At 47.9% G+C, this 18,161-nt stretch overlaps 1 protein-coding gene across 1 annotated transcript in view; it reads right to left on the bottom strand.

Moving 5' to 3' along the window:
* The window catches only part of LOC143803846 (intestinal mucin-like protein), an 86,795-nt gene that overhangs the window by 54,701 nt on the left and 13,933 nt on the right, over positions 1–18,161 (bottom strand). Inside the window, exons 2-6 of the mRNA XM_077281611.1 lie at positions 10,779–11,026; positions 10,270–10,453; positions 7,584–7,788; positions 7,322–7,497; positions 7,161–7,230 (exon numbers count right to left, since the gene is read on the bottom strand). Of these exons, the coding sequence (XP_077137726.1) occupies positions 7,161–7,230; positions 7,322–7,497; positions 7,584–7,788; positions 10,270–10,453; positions 10,779–11,026 (883 nt within the window). The remainder of the gene's footprint in view (positions 1–7,160; positions 7,231–7,321; positions 7,498–7,583; positions 7,789–10,269; positions 10,454–10,778; positions 11,027–18,161) is intronic.

The raw sequence follows: 18,161 nt of genomic DNA, 5'->3' as shown, positions 1-18,161 counted from the left end.
CTGGAGACAACCAGGCTACGGCTGCTCACAGACTACAGAGCGAGCTGCAGTCACACGGAGACCGTGCAGACAGCCGTAAACGGCGCTGCAAGGCCAAAAAACCCTCCTCTACGTTATCCTATGTAGTGTTTTTCCACAAATTAGCTGGAGACGGGTGGAAAGACACTAATAGGATTTTTTTGAAGAAATTAGCAGCAGACTACACTACTTGAAAAAAAATGAAAATTGATTTGGCGGTATGACACAGTGAACAACCCTGAGCTGGAGACAACCAGGCTATGGCTGCTCACAGATTACAGGGCGAGCTGCAGTCACACGGAGACCGTGCAGACAGCCGTAAACGGCGCTGCAAGGCCCAAAAACCCTCCTCTACTTTATCCTATGTAGTGTTTTTCCACAAATTAGCTGGAGACGGGTGGAAAGACACTAATAGGATTTTTTTGAATAAATTAGCAGCAGACTACACTACTTGAAAAAAAAAAAAAAAGAACAGTATGAGGCAATGAACCACCCTCCCTGAACTGAATACAACCAGCTATGGATGGCCTATGTGGCTGCACTCAGACTAGAGAGTGGGCTGCACTCACACACACAGACCTTGCAGATCGCTGTGAAAACAGCGCTACAAGGCAAAAGCAAGGTGAATAGTAGGTGAACACAGCGGTTGCTAAATTAGCCTTTGGAAAGCACAAAGAAGCAAATCGCTATCTCTAAACTGTCCCTCAGTCAGCAAACAGCGTCCTGTCACTAACTGAATTCACAGCAGAGTGATCGCAAAATGGCGCCAGCGACTTTTAAACTGCATCATGACATCATTTCAGCAGCCAATCACAGCCTTGCCAGTACTTTCATGCCCTCCATGCTAAACAGGATGTGCCCACACTTGGAATCATTCTCATTGGCTGAATTTCTGAATTTTGAATCTTGGAACTTCCGATTCCGGTATCCGATACGCGGCAAGTATCGGAATCCCGGTATCGGAATTCCGATACCGCAAGTATCGGCCGATACCCGATACTTGCGGTATCGGAATGCTCAACACTAGCCATGAGCCTATTTTTAGTTATTTTAGGCCTTCATTAGCCTGTCTGCGGTCCCTACTTGCAATACTCCTCCACTGACCACAATGCTGCCTATGTATCCATGTAACCGATTTTAAACTGCCATGAGCCTATTTTTAGTTATTTTAGGCCTTCATTAGCCTGTCTGCGGTCCCTCCTTGCAATACTCCTCCACTGACCACAATGCTGCCTGTGTATCCATGTAACCGATTTAAAACTGCCATTAGCCTATTTTTTGTTATTTTAGGCCTTCATTAGCCTGTCTGCGGTCCCTCCTTGCAATACTCCTCCAGACCTCCACTGACCACAATGCTGCCTGTGTATCCATGTAACCGATTTAAAACTGCCTTGAGCCTATTTTTAGTTATTTTAGGCCTTCATTAGCCTGTCTGCGGGCCTTCATTAGCCTGTCTGCGGGCCTTCATTAGCCTGGCTGCGGTCCCTACTTGCAATACTCCTCCACTGACCACAATGCTGCCTATGTATCCATGTAACCGATTTTAAACTGCCTTGAGCCTATTTTTAGTTATTTTAGGCATTCATTAGCCTGTCTGCGGGCCTTCATTAGCCTGTCTGCGGTCCCTACTTGCAATACTCCTCCACTGACCACAATGCTGCCTATGTATCCATGTAACCGATTTTAAACTGCCTTGAGCCTATTTTTAATTATTTTAGGCCTTCATTAGCCTGTCTGCGGTCCCTCCTTGCAATACTCCTCCACTGACCACAGTGCTGCCTGTGTATCCATGTAACCGATTTAAAACTGCCATGAGCCTATTTTTAGTTATTTTAGGCCTTCATTAGCCTGTCTGCGGTCCCTCCTTGCAATACTCCTCCACTGACCACAATGCTGCCTATGTATCCATGTAACCGATTTTAAACTGCCTTGAGCCTATTTTTAATTATTTTAGGCCTTCATTAGCCTGTCTGCGGTCCCTCCTTGCAATACTCCTCCACTTACCACAATGCTGCCTGTGTATCCATGTAACCGATTTAAAACTGCCATGAGCCTATTTTTAGTTATTTTAGGCCTTCATTAGCCTGTCTTCGGGCCTTCATTAGCCTGTCTGCGGTCCCTACTTGCAATACTCCTCCACTGACCACAATGCTGCCTATGTATCCATGTAACCGATTTTAAACTGCCTTGAGCCTATTTTTAGTTATTTTAGGCCTTCATTAGCCTGTCTGCGGTCCCTCCTTGCAATACTCCTCCACTGACCACAATGCTGCCTGTGTATCCATGTAACCGATTTAAAACAGCCATGAGCCTATTTTTAGTTATTTTAGGCCTTCATTAGCCTGTCTGCGGTCCCTACTTGCAATACTCCTCCACTGACCACAATGCTGCCTATGTATCCATGTAACCGATTTTAAACTGCCTTGAGCCTATTTTTAGTTATTTTAGGCCTTCATTAGCCTGTCTGCGGGCCTTCATTAGCCTGTCTGCGGTCCCTACTTGCAATACTCCTCCACTGACCACAATGCTGCCTACGTATCCATGTAACCGATTTTAAACTGCCTTGAGCCTATTTTTAGTTATTTTAGGCCTTCATTAGCCTGTCTGCGGTCCCTCCTTGCAGTACTCCTCCACTGACCACAATGCTGCCTGTGTATCCATGTAACCGATTTAAAACTGCCTTGAGCCTATTTTTGGTTATTTTAGGCCTTCATTAGCCTGTCTGCGGTCCCTACTTGCAAAACTCCTCCACTGACCACAATGCTGCCTATGTATCCATGTAACCGATTTTAAACTGCCATGAGCCTATTTTTAATTATTTTAGGCCTTCATTAGCCTGTCTGCGGGCCTTCATTAGCCTGTCTGCGGTCCCTCCTTGCAATACTCCTCCACTGACCACAATGCTGCCTGTGTATCCATGTAACCGATTTAAAACTGCCTTGAGCCTATTTTTTGTTATTTTAGGCCTTCATTAGCCTGTCTGCGGGACTTCATTAGCCTGTCTGCGGGCCTTCATTAGCCTGTCTGCGGTCCCTACTTGCAATACTCCTCCACTGACCACAATGCTGCCTATGTATCCATGTAACCGATTTTCAACTGCCTTGAGCCTATTTTTAGTTATTTTAGGCATTCATTAGCCTGTCTGCAGGCCTTCATTAGCCTGTCTGCGGTCCCTACTTGCAATACTCCTCCACTGACCACAATGCTGCCTATGTATCCATGTAACTGATTTTAAACTGCCTTGAGCCTATTTTTAATTATTTTAGGCCTTCATTAGCCTGTCTGCGGTCCCTCCTTGCAATACTCCTCCACTGACCACAGTGCTGCCTGTGTATCCATGTAACCGATTTAAAACTGCCATGAGCCTATTTTTAGTTATTTTAGGCCTTTATTAGCCTGTCTGCGGGCCTTCATTAGCCTGTCTGCGGTCCCTACTTGCAATACTCCTCCACTGACCACAATGCTGCCTATGTATCCATGTAACCGATTTAAAACAGCCATAAGCCTATTTTTAGTTATTTTAGGCCTTCATTAGCCTGTCTGCGGTCCCTACTTGCAATACTCCTCCACTGACCACAATGCTGCCTATGTATCCATGTAACCGATTTTAAACTGCCTTGAGCCTATTTTTAGTTATTTTAGGCCTTCATTAGCCTGTCTGCGGGCCTTCATTAGCCTGTCTGCGGTCCCTACTTGCAATACTCCTCCACTGACCACAATGCTGCCTACGTATCCATGTAACCGATTTTAAACTGCCTTGAGCCTATTTTTAGTTATTTTAGGCCTTCATTAGCCTGTCTGCGGTCCCTCCTTGCAGTACTCCTCCACTGACCACAATGCTGCCTGTGTATCCATGTAACTGATTTAAAACTGCCTTGAGCCTATTTTTGGTTATTTTAGGCCTTCATTAGCCTGTCTGCGGTCCCAACTTGCAATACTCCTCCACTGACCACAATGCTGCCTATGTATCCATGTAACCGATTTTAAACTGCCTTGAGCCTATTTATAGTTATTTTAGGCCTTCATTTGCCTGTCTGCGGTCCCTACTTGCAATACTCCTCCACTGACCACAATGCTGCCTGTGTATCCATGTAACCGATTTAAAACTGCCTTGAGCCTATTTTTGGTTATTTTAGGCCTTCATTAGCCTGTCTGCGGGCCTTCATTAGCCTGTCTGCGGTCCCTCCTTGCAATCCTCCTCCGCTGACCACACCAATGCTGCCCGTGTACCCCTGGAACCTATTTAAAAGTTCATAGAGCCTATTTATATATTTTATTTAATATTAATAAAGCCATGATGGACTGCGCTGTACCACGCTACAAGCTAACAAGTCGACACTTCTTTTGCGAGAAAAGCCATCCCAACCCTCCACCAGCATGTAAAAGACCGCATTGTCCATGCACTCTGGCAATCTGTGAGTACAAAGGTGCACCTGACAACAGACGCATGGACCTGTAGGCATGGCCACGGAAGGTTACGTGTCCATTACGGCGCAATGGGTTAATGTGGTGGATGCATGGTCCACAGGTGACAGCCTACTAAGTCTGTCTGCAGTCCCTAATTCAAATTGTCCTCCACTGTCTAAATCTGAGCTTCAACCTTCTGGCTCTCATTAAGTGCTGTTTTTTAAAAAGCTTGGTGGTTACGGCCTACTAACGGGGTCTGCCGCTCCCTGGTGTTTTCCTCAACTGAATAAATCTGAGCTTCAACCTTCTGGCTCCCATTAAGTGCTGTTTTTTAAAAAAAATTGGTGGTTACGGCCTACTAACGGTGTCTGCCGCTCCCTGGTGTTGACCTCAACTGTATAACGCTGAGCTTCAGTCTTTAGGCTTTCGGCCTAAAGTATCAGATATTAAACTGCATTTGGCCTACTAGTGTGGTTGGGCCCTTAAAACAGTGTCTGCTGCTCCTGGGTTTGCTCCTCCACTGAACAAAGCAATGCCGCCTGTTTAGTCCTGTTACCAATTTTGAACTGCATTTAGCCTACTTTATTCTTTGGCCCTATATCTGTGTTTCCTCCTCATCCTGCCCATTGCCCAGCCACTGCTAGATGAGTCTGCTAGTACATTGACCTAGACCACTACATTCCCCTTGCACTCTACACAGCCAGAATCTGACCCTGCTGAAAGTAAGGTTCCCCTTCCCGCATGTTATACCACCTTACACAGGGACAAAGAGGAAGGTGCAGATGAAAGTGCAGGTTCCTTCATCAGGTGGGGGGGCATACTCGTTGGCGACGTCACTGGCACAGGGCCCCTCAGAGTACGCAAAAGTGTCGCTGCTGGTGGGAGGCGCCCCCGCCGTGCAAACACACCGCTGTACTTTGAGGGGCCCTGTGCCAGTGCCAATGCCAACGAGTGGGCCCCCCCTGCTTGCTTAGGATCACAGCACTTGCAAACTTGACATACTTACCTCTCACTGCTCCACCGCCGTGATGTAGTCCACGTTTCCTGGGCCCACTAAAACCTTGAACCAGCCCTACCCCCCACAACTTTTGCCAAATGACCCCCAATTTCCAATGCCCAACTATTATTATAAAGTTAATTAAGATTGACAAGCTTCAGAAACAAGAATGGATGTTTTTGGCATTAAAATGGGCACGGTAGGTGTTTTCCTGGCCTCCACTCACTGCCGACTATGCTTCCCCATTGACTTGCATTGGGTTTCGTGTTTCGGTCGATCCCCGACTTTTAGCGATAATCGGCCGACTGCACTCAACTCGACTCTGGACAAAGTCGGGTTTCGCAAAACCCGACTCGATCTTAAAAAAATGAAAGTCGCTCAACCCTAGATAGTACGTCATATGGGATTAAGGGGTTAAACTTAACCTACCCTTAAAATTGTAGACTGTTCATGTCTTTGTCAGTGGGCAAACTTACAAAATCAGCAAGGGATCAAATACTTATTTCCCCCACTGTATAGTGACCATCTCATGTGTATACACATATAGTGAACATCTCATGTGTACATGTACCACCCCAGGTAACCGATTGTTACAGTAATGTTGCCTTCCTTTCGGGGAGGGTGATATCATGCTTGGAGGCAAGGAGGATTCTCTTTACCAGGTAAGCATCTACATTCAACACATTCTGAATCCAGGCCAGAAGGGGGAGCTCAGGACCTGGATTCAGGGGAGCTTCCCTAGCTTTAACTCTTCTGGTCTGGAGGAGGAGTTAGTTAGTTGGTCCAGTCTGTTGGATGGAGAGATAGGAGAAGGACGTCTGGAATAGACAGTGGGGCCGAGCAGCCACATGGGAGCTGCACACCTTGGAAAATTAAGAGAGAACCTGAAGGGTTGTATTGTAGTGGAGCTTGAGAGGAAAGGAGCACAATGGAAGAGGAAAGGGCTCAGAGGGGAACGGCGACCGGACACCCTCAGAGCCAGAGCGCAGAAACCGGGCACCGGGAGCCCGAGGTTGTGTTGTTCTCCAGGACGCACGACAGAACCGGAGGGCATAGGACTGTATGTTATTTGCCCACACCAAGTCTGAGGTGAAGCAGTAACCTGAAGAGCCCGGGTCGTGATAGAGACCCTACAAAATGCTCACACTGCCCAATGTGCAGGCACCTGTCCCAGGACAGGAGAGAAAGGGGTATCATGCCTGCAAGTTTCAAGCAGCAGGGACCTCACCAATTAGCGCAAGTAGGAAACGCTTACGGACCTCACCTGGGAGAGGAATCCCCTATTGCCTCCAAGCCGGACGGACCATTCCACCACCTGTTCCTGGTACCATGGACTGTGGACTGCTACTGCCAGTAAACCAGGTAAAGACTTTGCAACTCTGTGTCCTACACTTATTTGCCAGCATACACCATACCTGCCCATCCACCTTGGGAGCCCTGGGGACCCCGCTTCACCTGTGGGAAGCGTCACCATCTTGCTGCAACAACATCACCCCAGAGGACCCCTTAAGCAGCGTCGGTCCCTACTGACCGAGAGCCACAGGTGGCGTCACGAACGAATATAGACTTTATTATCCCCTTAAAAGACCTTCCCCTTTTACTTGAGGGCCACGAACCGGGTGGCAGCACCGTGACCTCCCCTTTGAGTGCAACCGGACCCGGTGCCGAGTACCCTACGACCCAGGCGGGCGACTCATATACACATATAGGAAATGAATGTATGTTTTTTAACACTTACGTGGTTGCACATGTTTTAGGTAAAGCTTGGCCACAGGCATTGTAAACTTTGTGAGAGGGGCAGGATATAGCTGGAATAAAGGAAAACCATCCATTAATATTAGTTTGTCACTCATCTGCTTATCTGTTTGGAAAAGCCATTGGTACAAAGCTAAAACTTACTACATTCGAAAGTTTTAGATCTCCAGTCAATACAAACACCTTGATCCCCGCAGAGAAAAGCATATTGCTGCAAGCTGCTGCATTCCATGTTGGAGTTTGGAACATGGCAGCTATCATAATTACATGCCTTGTAGAAGTCGTTAGGTGACATAGTCTTGTGGCATTCCTTAAAGGGTCTGTTAATTGGAAATGCAAAAAAAATATTCAGGGCCAATTGATGCAACTGATATCATGTCTCAATAAAATCTCATAAAATTCTTACTCTTGCAAAAGAAGTTCACATAAAGGAGATGGTTTGCATTCTGTTGAAGGCACTGTGACTTTAGGGGCAGCAGTTGGCTTTAAGTGATCGCATTCAGGTTTCCTTGGATCTGACACAACCCAGGAATCAGCCATGATTTCACATTTTGAGATAACGGTACCATCAGGCAGCCGGCAGTCATCACTTGTGTTGTTGGTGCAAGTGCCTATAAAGGATGGATTTATGTGAGTACAATTTATGCTATAATAACTAATATAAACTAATCCTTTAGATTTACTACAAGAGATAAGATACAGTGGCATAATGTAGGGAGAGAGATTCCAGCGATGTGTCACTTACTGGGCTGCTTGCTGTAGTTTTGATAAAAACTTTTTGCCTGCTGCAGGTTTACCGGTTCTCAAAATGCTGAGCTCTGTATAACCCCGCCCACACCACTGATTGGCAGCTTTCTGTGTACACTGTGCAAAGGCAGAAAGCTGCCAATCAGTGGTGGGGGTGGAGTTATACAGAGCTCATAAATGTGGAGGACTACCTGGCTGTGGGTTTGCTAGTTCTCTAGTGATAATCTCCTCTTGATAAAGTGTTTTAATCAGAATTACAGCAGCAGCCCGGTAAGTAACACATTGCTGGAATCGGGGTCTCTGTCTTTACATTATGCTGTTCTCAGATTAGTTGGCAAAATCTTGGTGACAGATTTCCTTTAACCCCTTCATGACCTCAGCTTTTTTCGGTTTTGCGTTTTCGTTTTTCACTCCCCTCCTTCCCAGAGCCATAACTTTTTTATTTTTCCTTCAATATGGCCATGTGGGGGGCTTATTTTTTGGGGGACAAGTTGTAATTTTGAACAACATCATTGGTTTTAGTATGTCATGTACTAGAAAATGGGAAAAAAATTCCAAGTGCAGTGAAATTGCAAAAAAAGTGCAATCCCACACTTGTTTTTTGTTTGGCTTTTTTGCTAGGTTCACTAAATGCTAAAACTGACCTGCCATTATGATTCTCCAGGTCATTATGAGTTCATAGACACCAAACATGTCTGGGTTATTTTTTATCTAAGTGGTAAAAAAAAAATCCAAACTTTGCTAAAGAAAAATTGTGCAATATTCCGATACCCCTGGCGTCTCCATTTTTTGTGATCTGGGATTAGGTGAGGGCTTATTTTTTGCGTGCTGAGCTGTCTTTTTAATGATACCATTTTGGTGCAGATACGTTCTTTTGATCACCAATTATTGCATTTTAATGCAATGTCGCGGTGACCAAAAAACTGAAATTCTGGCGTTTCAAATTTATTTCTCTCTACGCCGTTTAGCGATCAGGTTAATCCATTTTTTTATTGATAGATTGGGCAATTCTGAACGCGGCAATACCAAATATGTGTTGGTTTTATTTTATTTTTATTGTTTTATTTTGAATGGGGTGAAAGGGGGGGTGACTTAAACTTTTATATTTTTTTATTTTTTCATATTTTTTTAAACATTTTTTTTACTTTTGCCATGCTTAAATAGCCTCCATGGGAGGTTAGAAGCTGGCATAGCCCGATCGGCTCTGCTACATAGGAGTGATGCTCAGATCGCTCCTATGTAGTAGAATTGCTGCTTTGCTATGAGCGCCGACCACAGGGTGGCGCTCACAGCAATCCAGCATCAACAACCATAGAGGTCTTCAACAGACCTCTGGTTGTCACACTGGTGCATTGCTGACCCCCGATCACTTGATGGGGGTCAGCGATGCGCAAATTTCTGGCCTAATGGCCAGATGCGCTAGTTAAATGCTGCTGTCAGCATTTGACAGTGGCATTTAACTAGTTAATAGCGGCGGGTGGATCACGATGCCGGAGCCCGCATCAAAGCGGGGGTTCTGACCTCGGACGTACTATCCCATCTGAGGTCAGAAAGGGGTTAAAAGAAAAACTAATAAGAATTTTGGATTTTTCGGTGAGACTTATTTAAAGCTGCATCTTATGTTCTTCTTCATTAACTAAACCTTGTCTTGTGATATATGCAATGCATTGTGGAGAAGCTCACTACTTTAACATTGATGACATATACTTAGGCTATGTTATCAATGTCTGATCGGCTGAGGTTCTCCACCTGACACTCCCGCCGATCAGCTGTTATCCGCTTGCTCCATCTACTTGTAGTGGCCAACACAGGGTACTATACATCCGCCTCCTATTGATTTGAATAGTGCAGTACGAAGCCACAATGACAGCGATAACAGCTGATCGATGGTGGTGCTAGGTATCGGACCCCGGCCGATCAGACATTGATGACCTATCCTAAAGATAGGCCATCAATGTAAAAGTAGTGGACAACCTCTTTAATGTGAACCTGTTTTCAGATTTCTAGTTGTTCAAAACATTTTGAAAGGTAACATAAATGGTGGAAATTTGTGGAACTACAGAAAACGTCACATAATCATTTTATAGAGTTGATGTGAAAGTACGTCACTAATGAAAAGTTTCAGATTACATGCATAAAATAATTTGTGCATAATCTGGTGCACTACAACATACAGAAATTAACAGATCGTGCATCGGTGAACAACAATTTTATGATAACTACAGGGGGTTGGAAGTAGAGGCAAGAGTTGACTCTATGTATGTACAATGAGTGTTGCCGGAATTTACTCAAGTAAATCGATACAAGAGCTTAAGAACTATCATATCTGAAAAGAGGAAACTTACCACACTGTCCTTGCGTGTTGTGTCCAAAAAGTCTGAAAGGCAATTTAACCGAGAAAGACAAACCATTGTATGTGATATTAGCCTCTAACTCTGGTATTTCCACAACATAATTGATGCCGGATGTATACACTTTCACCCCATATTTTTTATAGGGCGTTCCTACAATTTCATCATTTACAAGAACCTAAAAAAATGTAAAAAGTTAACAGGATAAAGTAGAAAAGTTTAGAAAGCAAGTGCTTTTTAGAGGATCTACTGGATAAAATCATTCAATAGGTGTTGACCTCATCCTAAAGATATCTAGATATTCATATGACCGTTTCCTTAATCCATCCATGCAAAGTGTTAACCATGTATGGCAATGAGGCCATCCTAACTACTAGCAAAGTTACATTTGGTCAATTATTACTAAACTTTCATACATGCCTTTTATCTTCTAGTTTATGGAACTATTCCACTATAAAATGACTACTTCATAATCTGACATATACTCCATTGGTCCTTCCTACCTCTAAACTTATTGGCGTCAAGCTCTTTGCTTTGATGCGTATCAGCTGAGTTTCATGGCTGACAATGATGTCACGAGGGCAGGAGACTCTGTCTTGTGCTCCGCAATCATAGTTATCGATGTATACTCCAAAGTTGTCAATCCGCTTTTCAATTTCCTCCACTAGAGTATAGGTGCAGTTTCCTTGATAACTATAATAGGTGCCATCAAATGTGACATAATGGGGATCTCCCCAGCCATTACAAACACCTAAATGGAAAAAATGATGATAAGTTATGAAATATTAGATTACATATTATATTATATGGTTTGAAAAATCAAAATTATGTCATGATTATTGTTGAGCATTCCGATACCGCAAGTATCGGGTATCGGCCGATACTTGCGGTATCGGAATTCCGATACCGGGATTCCGATACTTGCCGCGTATCGGATACCGGAATCGGAAGTTCCAAGATTCAAAATTCAGAAATTCAGCCAATGAGAATGATTCCAAGTGTGGGCACATCCTGTTTAGCATGGAGGGCATGAAAGTACTGGCAAGGCTGTGATTGGCTGCTGAAATGATGTCATGATGCAGTTTAAAAGTCGCTGGCGCCATTTTGCGATCACTCTGCTGTGAATTCAGTTAGTGACAGGACGCTGTTTGCTGACTGAGGGACAGTTTAGAGATAGCGATTTGCTTCTTTGTGCTTTCCAAAGGCTAATTTAGCAACCGCTGTGTTCACCTACTATTCACCTTGCTTTTGCCTTGTAGCGCTGTTTTCACAGCGATCTGCAAGGTCTGTGTGTGTGAGTGCAGCCCACTCTCTAGTCTGAGTGCAGCCACATAGGCCATCCATAGCTGGTTGTATTCAGTTCAGGGAGGGTGGTTCATTGCCTCATACTGTTCTTTTTTTTTTTTTTTTTTTTTTTTTCAAGTAGTGTAGTCTGCTGCTAATTTATTCAAAAAAATCCTATTAGTGTCTTTCCACCCGTCTCCAGCTAATTTGTGGAAAAACACTACATAGGATAACGTAGAGGAGGGTTTTTTGGCCTTGCAGCGCCGTTTACGGCTGTCTGCACGGTCTCCGTGTGACTGCAGCTCGCCCTGTAGTCTGTGAGCAGCCATAGCCTGGTTGTCTCCAGCTCAGGGTTGTTCACTGCGTCATACCGCCAAATCAATTTTCATTTTTTTTCAAGTAGTGTAGTCTGCTGCTAATTTCTTCAAAAAAATCCTATTAGTGTCTTTCCACCCGTCTCCAGCTAATTTGTGGAAAAACACTACATAGGATAACGTAGAGGAGGGTTTTTGGGCCTTGTAGCGCCGTTTACGTCTGTCTGCACGGTCTCCGTGTGACTGCAGCTCTATCTGTTGTCAGTTCAGCCCCCAAAAAATAAATAAATAATAAAGTTCACCAAACACACCAGTTACACCACTTTACATTTGTGTAGGCCACATTAGCTCATATTAAAGTCTAGTCCACACTTTAGAAAATTAGTGTTTCTTATACCTGTTAGGAGGAGTTGCTCAGGAATAAGCACACAAATCCGTTAGTACTTTTCTGCTTATCTTTATCAGTCAACCAAGATGAAGAAGGCAGTGAGTAAGGCGCGTGGGCGTGGGAGCCGTCGCGGAGCAGGGAGGGGAAGTGGGGATTCTGTGCCTGCTGCGGGCACCGGTGACTCATCAGCACCCACTTTCACCAGGCAACAGTCATTCATGCGTAGCTTTGTGTCAGAGCGCCGTACACCGCTGCTGCGTGAAGAACAAATTGAAGCTGTTGTCGGATGGATGGCAGCTAATGCATCAACTTCCATTAGTGCCACATCCTCTCAGACACAGAGCACTGGAGAGCAGCCATCTGTCTCTTCACCACCTGCCAAATTGCCCAGGCAGACAGAGAGCCCAGGACAGGAGCCGTCTCTACTTCTGTTCTCTGAATCTCTTGGCTTGGAAACAGGGGGCCAGCCAAGCAGCATTGGAGAAATGGAAGAAGAGGCAGGGTGCAGTGATGCCCAACAGCTTTTTCTGTCTTCTTCTGAAGAGGCGGGTGGGCCAGTGGCTCCGGTCACCACATCGCAGGCCGCATCAGCTGATGATGACACTCAGGTGCCACTTACTGGTGCGTGCTCTGCTGCTGAGACTACCCAGGAGGAGCAGTTGGGGGCAGAGGGTAGTGTAGATGATGAGGTCCTCGACCCATCTTGGCGTGAGGGACAGGAAGGTGGTGGGAGCAGCTCTGAGGAAGAGATTCCCCGTACGGCCCAAAGAGGGAGAGGGAGGGGGAAGACTGCGGATCCTGCAGCCTCCGCTTTGGCACCCGTTAGGAGCATGTCTCTTCCAAAAGCCAAAAAGGGCGCTCCCAAGACTTGCAGTGCCTGGTCCTTTTTTGACACAGTTGCAGATGACATTTGCTATGTCAGATGCAACGTGTGTCATCAAAAAGTCAAAAGAGGGAAAAATGTCAGCAACCTCAATACCTCCAACATGTGGAAACATGTGCGCAACAGGCACCCGGCGGAGTTAGAAAAACACACTGAAGAGGTAGGCCAACCAACAGCGGCAGCTACCACCTCTTCAGCTCGTGTTGCCTCTTCCTCTAGCTCACACGCAGCTGGTTCGGCTTCCTCCCAGGATCGCCGTGGAAGAACCTCTGGCCCTGTTGTCCAGAGACCCGCTGTAATTCCACCCGCAGCGCCACTTTCCCAGTCATCCACACACTCCCAGCCCAGTCTACAGCCATCGGTAGTACAGGCATGGGAGAAAAGGCGGCCTTTCTCGTCAAACCACCCACGAGCACAGGCTCTGACTGCAGGCATTGCCAAACTTCTGTCACTGGAAATGCTGTCATTCAGGCTGGTGGAGACTGACAGCTTCCGTGACTTGATGTCATTGGCAGTCCCACAGTACAATGTGCCCAGCCGCTTTTACTTCAGCAGGCAAGCCGTCCCTGCCCTGCACAAGCATGTGGAGGGACACATAAAACACGCGCTACTGAACGCCGTCAGTAGCAAGGTCCACCTCACCACCGATGCGTGGACCAGTCAACATGGACAGGGGCGATACCTTTCCCTCACTGCCCATTGGGTTAATGTTGTTGAGCCAGGTACAGACTGTGCGAGTGGCGCAGGACGTGTCCTGCCCACTCCAAGGATTGCAGGAATCCATTCTGTACGCATTGACTCCTCCTCTTACACCAGTTCCTCAGAATCATCGCTGCAGGAGCCGTCACAGTCCACCTCCACATGGACCCGTGATGAACGTGTACCTGTTACGACCGACATGAGCACAGCCGTGGCCAAACGTCAACAGGCCGTCTTGAAATTAATTTTTTTGGGGAATCGTAGCCACACAGCGCAGGAGCTCTGGAATGCCATCAAGCAGGAGAGCGATGTGTGGTTTGTGCCAGCGAATCTCCAGCCAGGCATGGTAGTGTGTGATAATGGCCGAAATCTGGTGGCAGCTCTGGGCCTCGGCAACCTCACTCACATCCCATGTCTGGCACATGTGCTCAATTTGGTCGTGCAGAGCTTTTTGAGGGACTATCCGGATCTTGATGCACTGCTGCACAAGGTCCGCCTAGAGTGTGCTCACTTGCGGCGTTCCAGCACGGCAAAAGCGCGCATTGCGGCTCTGCAGCGCCGACACCGCCTGCCGGAACATCGCATCATATGTGACCTACCTACCAGGTGGGATTCCACGTTACATATGTTGGAGCGGTTGTGTGAGCAGCAGCAAGCTGTAATGGAGTACCAGCTGCTTCAGGCGCAAAAAAGTCGCAGTCAGCGCCGTACAGACTTCACAACCACAGAGTGGGCCACTATGAATGACGTCTGCCAGGTTTTGCGTCCCTTTGATTATTCCACGCGGATGGCGAGTGCAGATGATGCACTAGTCAGCATGACTGTCCCCCTTATCTGCCTGCTTGAAAAATCACTGCAAGCGCTAAGGAATGATGTTGTGGAAGAGGTGGAGGATGAGGATTCACCATTTCCATCATCTTCTGGACAGTCAGCGCCACGTGGTTCCTCACAAACGCGTAGGCAGGGGACAGTTTGTGAGGAGGATGAGGAGGAGTCAATGGAGGAGGAAGACATCCGTCCAGAGGAGGGAGTTACACAATTGTCCAGTACTCAGTGTGTACAGCGAGGGTGGGGTGATGACGAGCGGGCAGAGATCACGCCTCCAGCAGGGGACAGCGTTTCTTGGGCAGTTGGCAGTCTGCAGCACATGGTGGATTACATGCTGCAGTGCCTGAGAAACGACCGCCGCATCGCCCACATTCTCAACATGTCTGATTATTGGGTGTTCACCCTCCTCGATCCTCGCTACTGGGACAACGTAGAAAGCCTCATCACACCGTTGAACCGGGAGCGAAAAATGCGGGAGTACCAAGACACACTGGTCAATTCCATCATCTTCTCCATTCCAACTGAGAGAAGTGCTGCTAGTGCATTCCAAAGCAGCTCAGTGCGTCCAGGCAGTGGTGGAGGCTCTGCACAAAGAGGGAGCAGAAGCAGTGCCTCTGCCCAAGGCAAGACCAGCATGGCCGAACTGTGGCACAGTTTTCTGTGCCCGCCACAAAAGTCTACACCATCACAGACGGCTCCAGTCAGCAGGAGGCAACGGTTCCGTCAGATGGTGACAGACTACATGTCTTGCCCTCTTGCTGTACTCCCAGACGGCTCTTCCCCTTTCAAGTTTTGGGTCTCAAAGCTGGATACATGGCCAGAGCTAAGCCAGTATGCATTGGAGGTGCTGTCTTGCCCTGCGGCCAGTGTATTATCGGAACGTGTCTTTAGTGCTGCAGGTGGTGTACTAACTGACCGTCGCATGCGACTATCCTCCGATAACGTTGACCGGCTTACTTTCCTGAAAATGAACAAGGCCTGGATCTCGCATGAATTTGCCACTCCTCCTCCTGATTAACTAATTAGGTCACTGTATACGTTATCCAGGTCTCCTGTTGTGTTCATCTTTCTACCACCTGAACTTAAATTCCTGGGCTCCAACACCGCCAGTTGAGGCTCAGAAGTGCCGTCTGCACAGTCAAAACATACGACCCAGTGTTATTGGGTTTCAGTAACGTCAGCTGATCCCCAGCTGTGTAGCCGGCAATGTGTCATGCGACCGCCACGCTGACACAACAACTGAAATGTAAGGGAATCTGTCCCCCCCCCCCCAAGGCGTTTGTTACTGAAAGAGCCACCTTGTACAGCAGTAATGCTGCACAAGGAAAAAGGTAGCTATTTTGGTTTTGCTCCTTGCACACGCAAAACTTAACACTTATAAAATGTGTCCACTGATACCGTAAAACCGTCCCGGAGGTGGGACTTTCCTTCGTAATATGACGCAGCACAGCCGTCATTCCTACCCCCCCGGCGCCGCGCCCCGGCTCATCAGCGTTGTTTGATTCCGTCCCGGAGCCTGCGCTGTTATGTTATCCCGTGGCCAGGCACACTTAGCGCTGCCCGTCTTCTGGCATCATTTGGTGTCAGGCTGGCTGCGCCTGTGCGGCCGCGCTGGCCGAGAGCCCGCCTCGCAGTGTCTTCTGATTTAATCCCACTGGGGGCCTGGGATCCATGGACATGCGCAGTGCATATCTGAACCTCCACCTCTCACTCATCTCCCTATGGCTTCTTCAGACTGTTCGGTGTCAGCTGGTCCCTAATAGCATGCCACGGCCGTGACACCGCACAGTCTTAAGAAGCCATAGGGAGGGGAGTGAGAGGTTCAGATATGCACTGCGCATGTCCATGGATCCCAGGCCCCCAGTGGGATTAAATCAGAAGACACTGCGAGGCGGGCTCTCGGCCAGCGCGGCCGCACAGGCGCAGCCAGCCTGACACCAAATGATGTCAGAAGACGGGCAGCGCTAAGTGTGCCTGTCCACGGGATAACAGAACAGCGCAGGCTCCGGGACGGAATCAAACAACGCTGAGGAGCCGGGGCACGGCGGCGGGGGGGGTAGGAATGACGGCTGTGCTGCGTCATATTACGAAGGAAAGTCCCACCTCCGGGACGGTTTCACGGCTTCAGGGGACACATTTTATAAGTGTTTAGTTCTGTGTTTGCAAGGAGCATGATGAAAAGAGCCACCTTTTCCTTTTGCATCTTTTGTGCTGCACAAGCTGGCTCTTTCAGCTACAAACGCCTTGGGGGGGGTTAAAGGTTCCCTTTCGACTTTCTCAGGCTTCGGCCTACATTGTGTTCCTCTGCTTTTCCACCTGCCCCTGGGCTCCAACACCGCCAGTTGCCGTCCAGAAGTGCTGTACGCACAGTCAACAGTCGCTCCTCTGTTATTGGGGTTCAGTAACGTCAGCTGTTCCCCTGCTGTGTGTGTGGCAATCCCTCCTACCTCCTCCAACCTCCTCCTCCTCCACCTGTCCCTGGGCTCCAACACCGCCAGTTGCCGTCCAGAAGTGCTGTATGCACAGTCAACAGTCCCTCCTCTGTTATTGGGGTTCAGTAACGTCAGCTGTTCCCCTGCTGTGTGTGTGGCAATCCCTCCTACCTCCTCCAACCTCCTCCTCCTCCACCTGTCCCTGGGCTCCAACACCGCCAGTTGACTTCCAGAAGTGCTGTACGCACAGTCAACAGTCGCTCCTCTGTTATTGGTGTTCAGTAACGTCAGCTGTTCCCCTGCTGTGTGTGTGGCAATCCCTCCTACCTCCTCCAACCTCCTCCTCCTCCACCTGTCCCTGGGCTCCAACACCGCCAGTTGCCGTCCAGAAGTGCTGTACGCACAGTCAACAGTCGCTCCTCTGTTATTGGGGTTCAGTAACGTCAGCTGTTCCCTTGCTGTGTGTGTGGCAATCCCTCCTACCTCCTCCAACCTCCTCCTCCTCCACCTGTCCCTGGGCTCCAACACCGCCAGTTGCCGTCCAGAAGTGCTGTACGCACAGTCAACAGTCGCTCCTCTGTTATTGGGGTTCAGTAACGTCAGCTGTTCCCCTGCTGTGTGTGTGGCAATCCCTCCTACCTCCTCCAACCTCCTCCTCCTCCACCTGTCCCTGGGCTCCAACACCGCCAGTTGCCGTCCAGAAGTGCTGTACGCACAGTCAACAGTCCCTCCTCTGTTATTGGGGTTCAGTAACGTCAGCTGTTCCCCTGCTGTGTGTGTGGCAATCCCTCCTACCTCCTCCAACCTCCTCCACCTGTCCCTGGGCTCCAACACCGCCAGTTGCCGTCCAGAAGTGCTGTACGCACAGTCAACAGTCCCTCCTCTGTTATTGGGGTTCAGTAACGTCAGCTGTTCCCCTGCTGTGTGTGTGGCAATCCCTCCTACCTCCTCCAACCTCCTCCTCCTCCACCTGTCCCTGGGCTCCAACACCGCCAGTTGCCGTCCAGAAGTGCTGTACGCACAGTCAACAGTCGCTCCTCTGTTATTGGGGTTCAGTA

This window comes from Ranitomeya variabilis, chromosome 2 (assembly GCF_051348905.1).
Source record: "Ranitomeya variabilis isolate aRanVar5 chromosome 2, aRanVar5.hap1, whole genome shotgun sequence".
In the NCBI taxonomy this organism is placed as follows: domain Eukaryota; kingdom Metazoa; phylum Chordata; class Amphibia; order Anura; family Dendrobatidae; genus Ranitomeya; species Ranitomeya variabilis.
The sequence above is the reverse complement of the archived record's forward strand: the minus strand, read 5'-3'. Positions and strand labels throughout refer to the sequence as shown.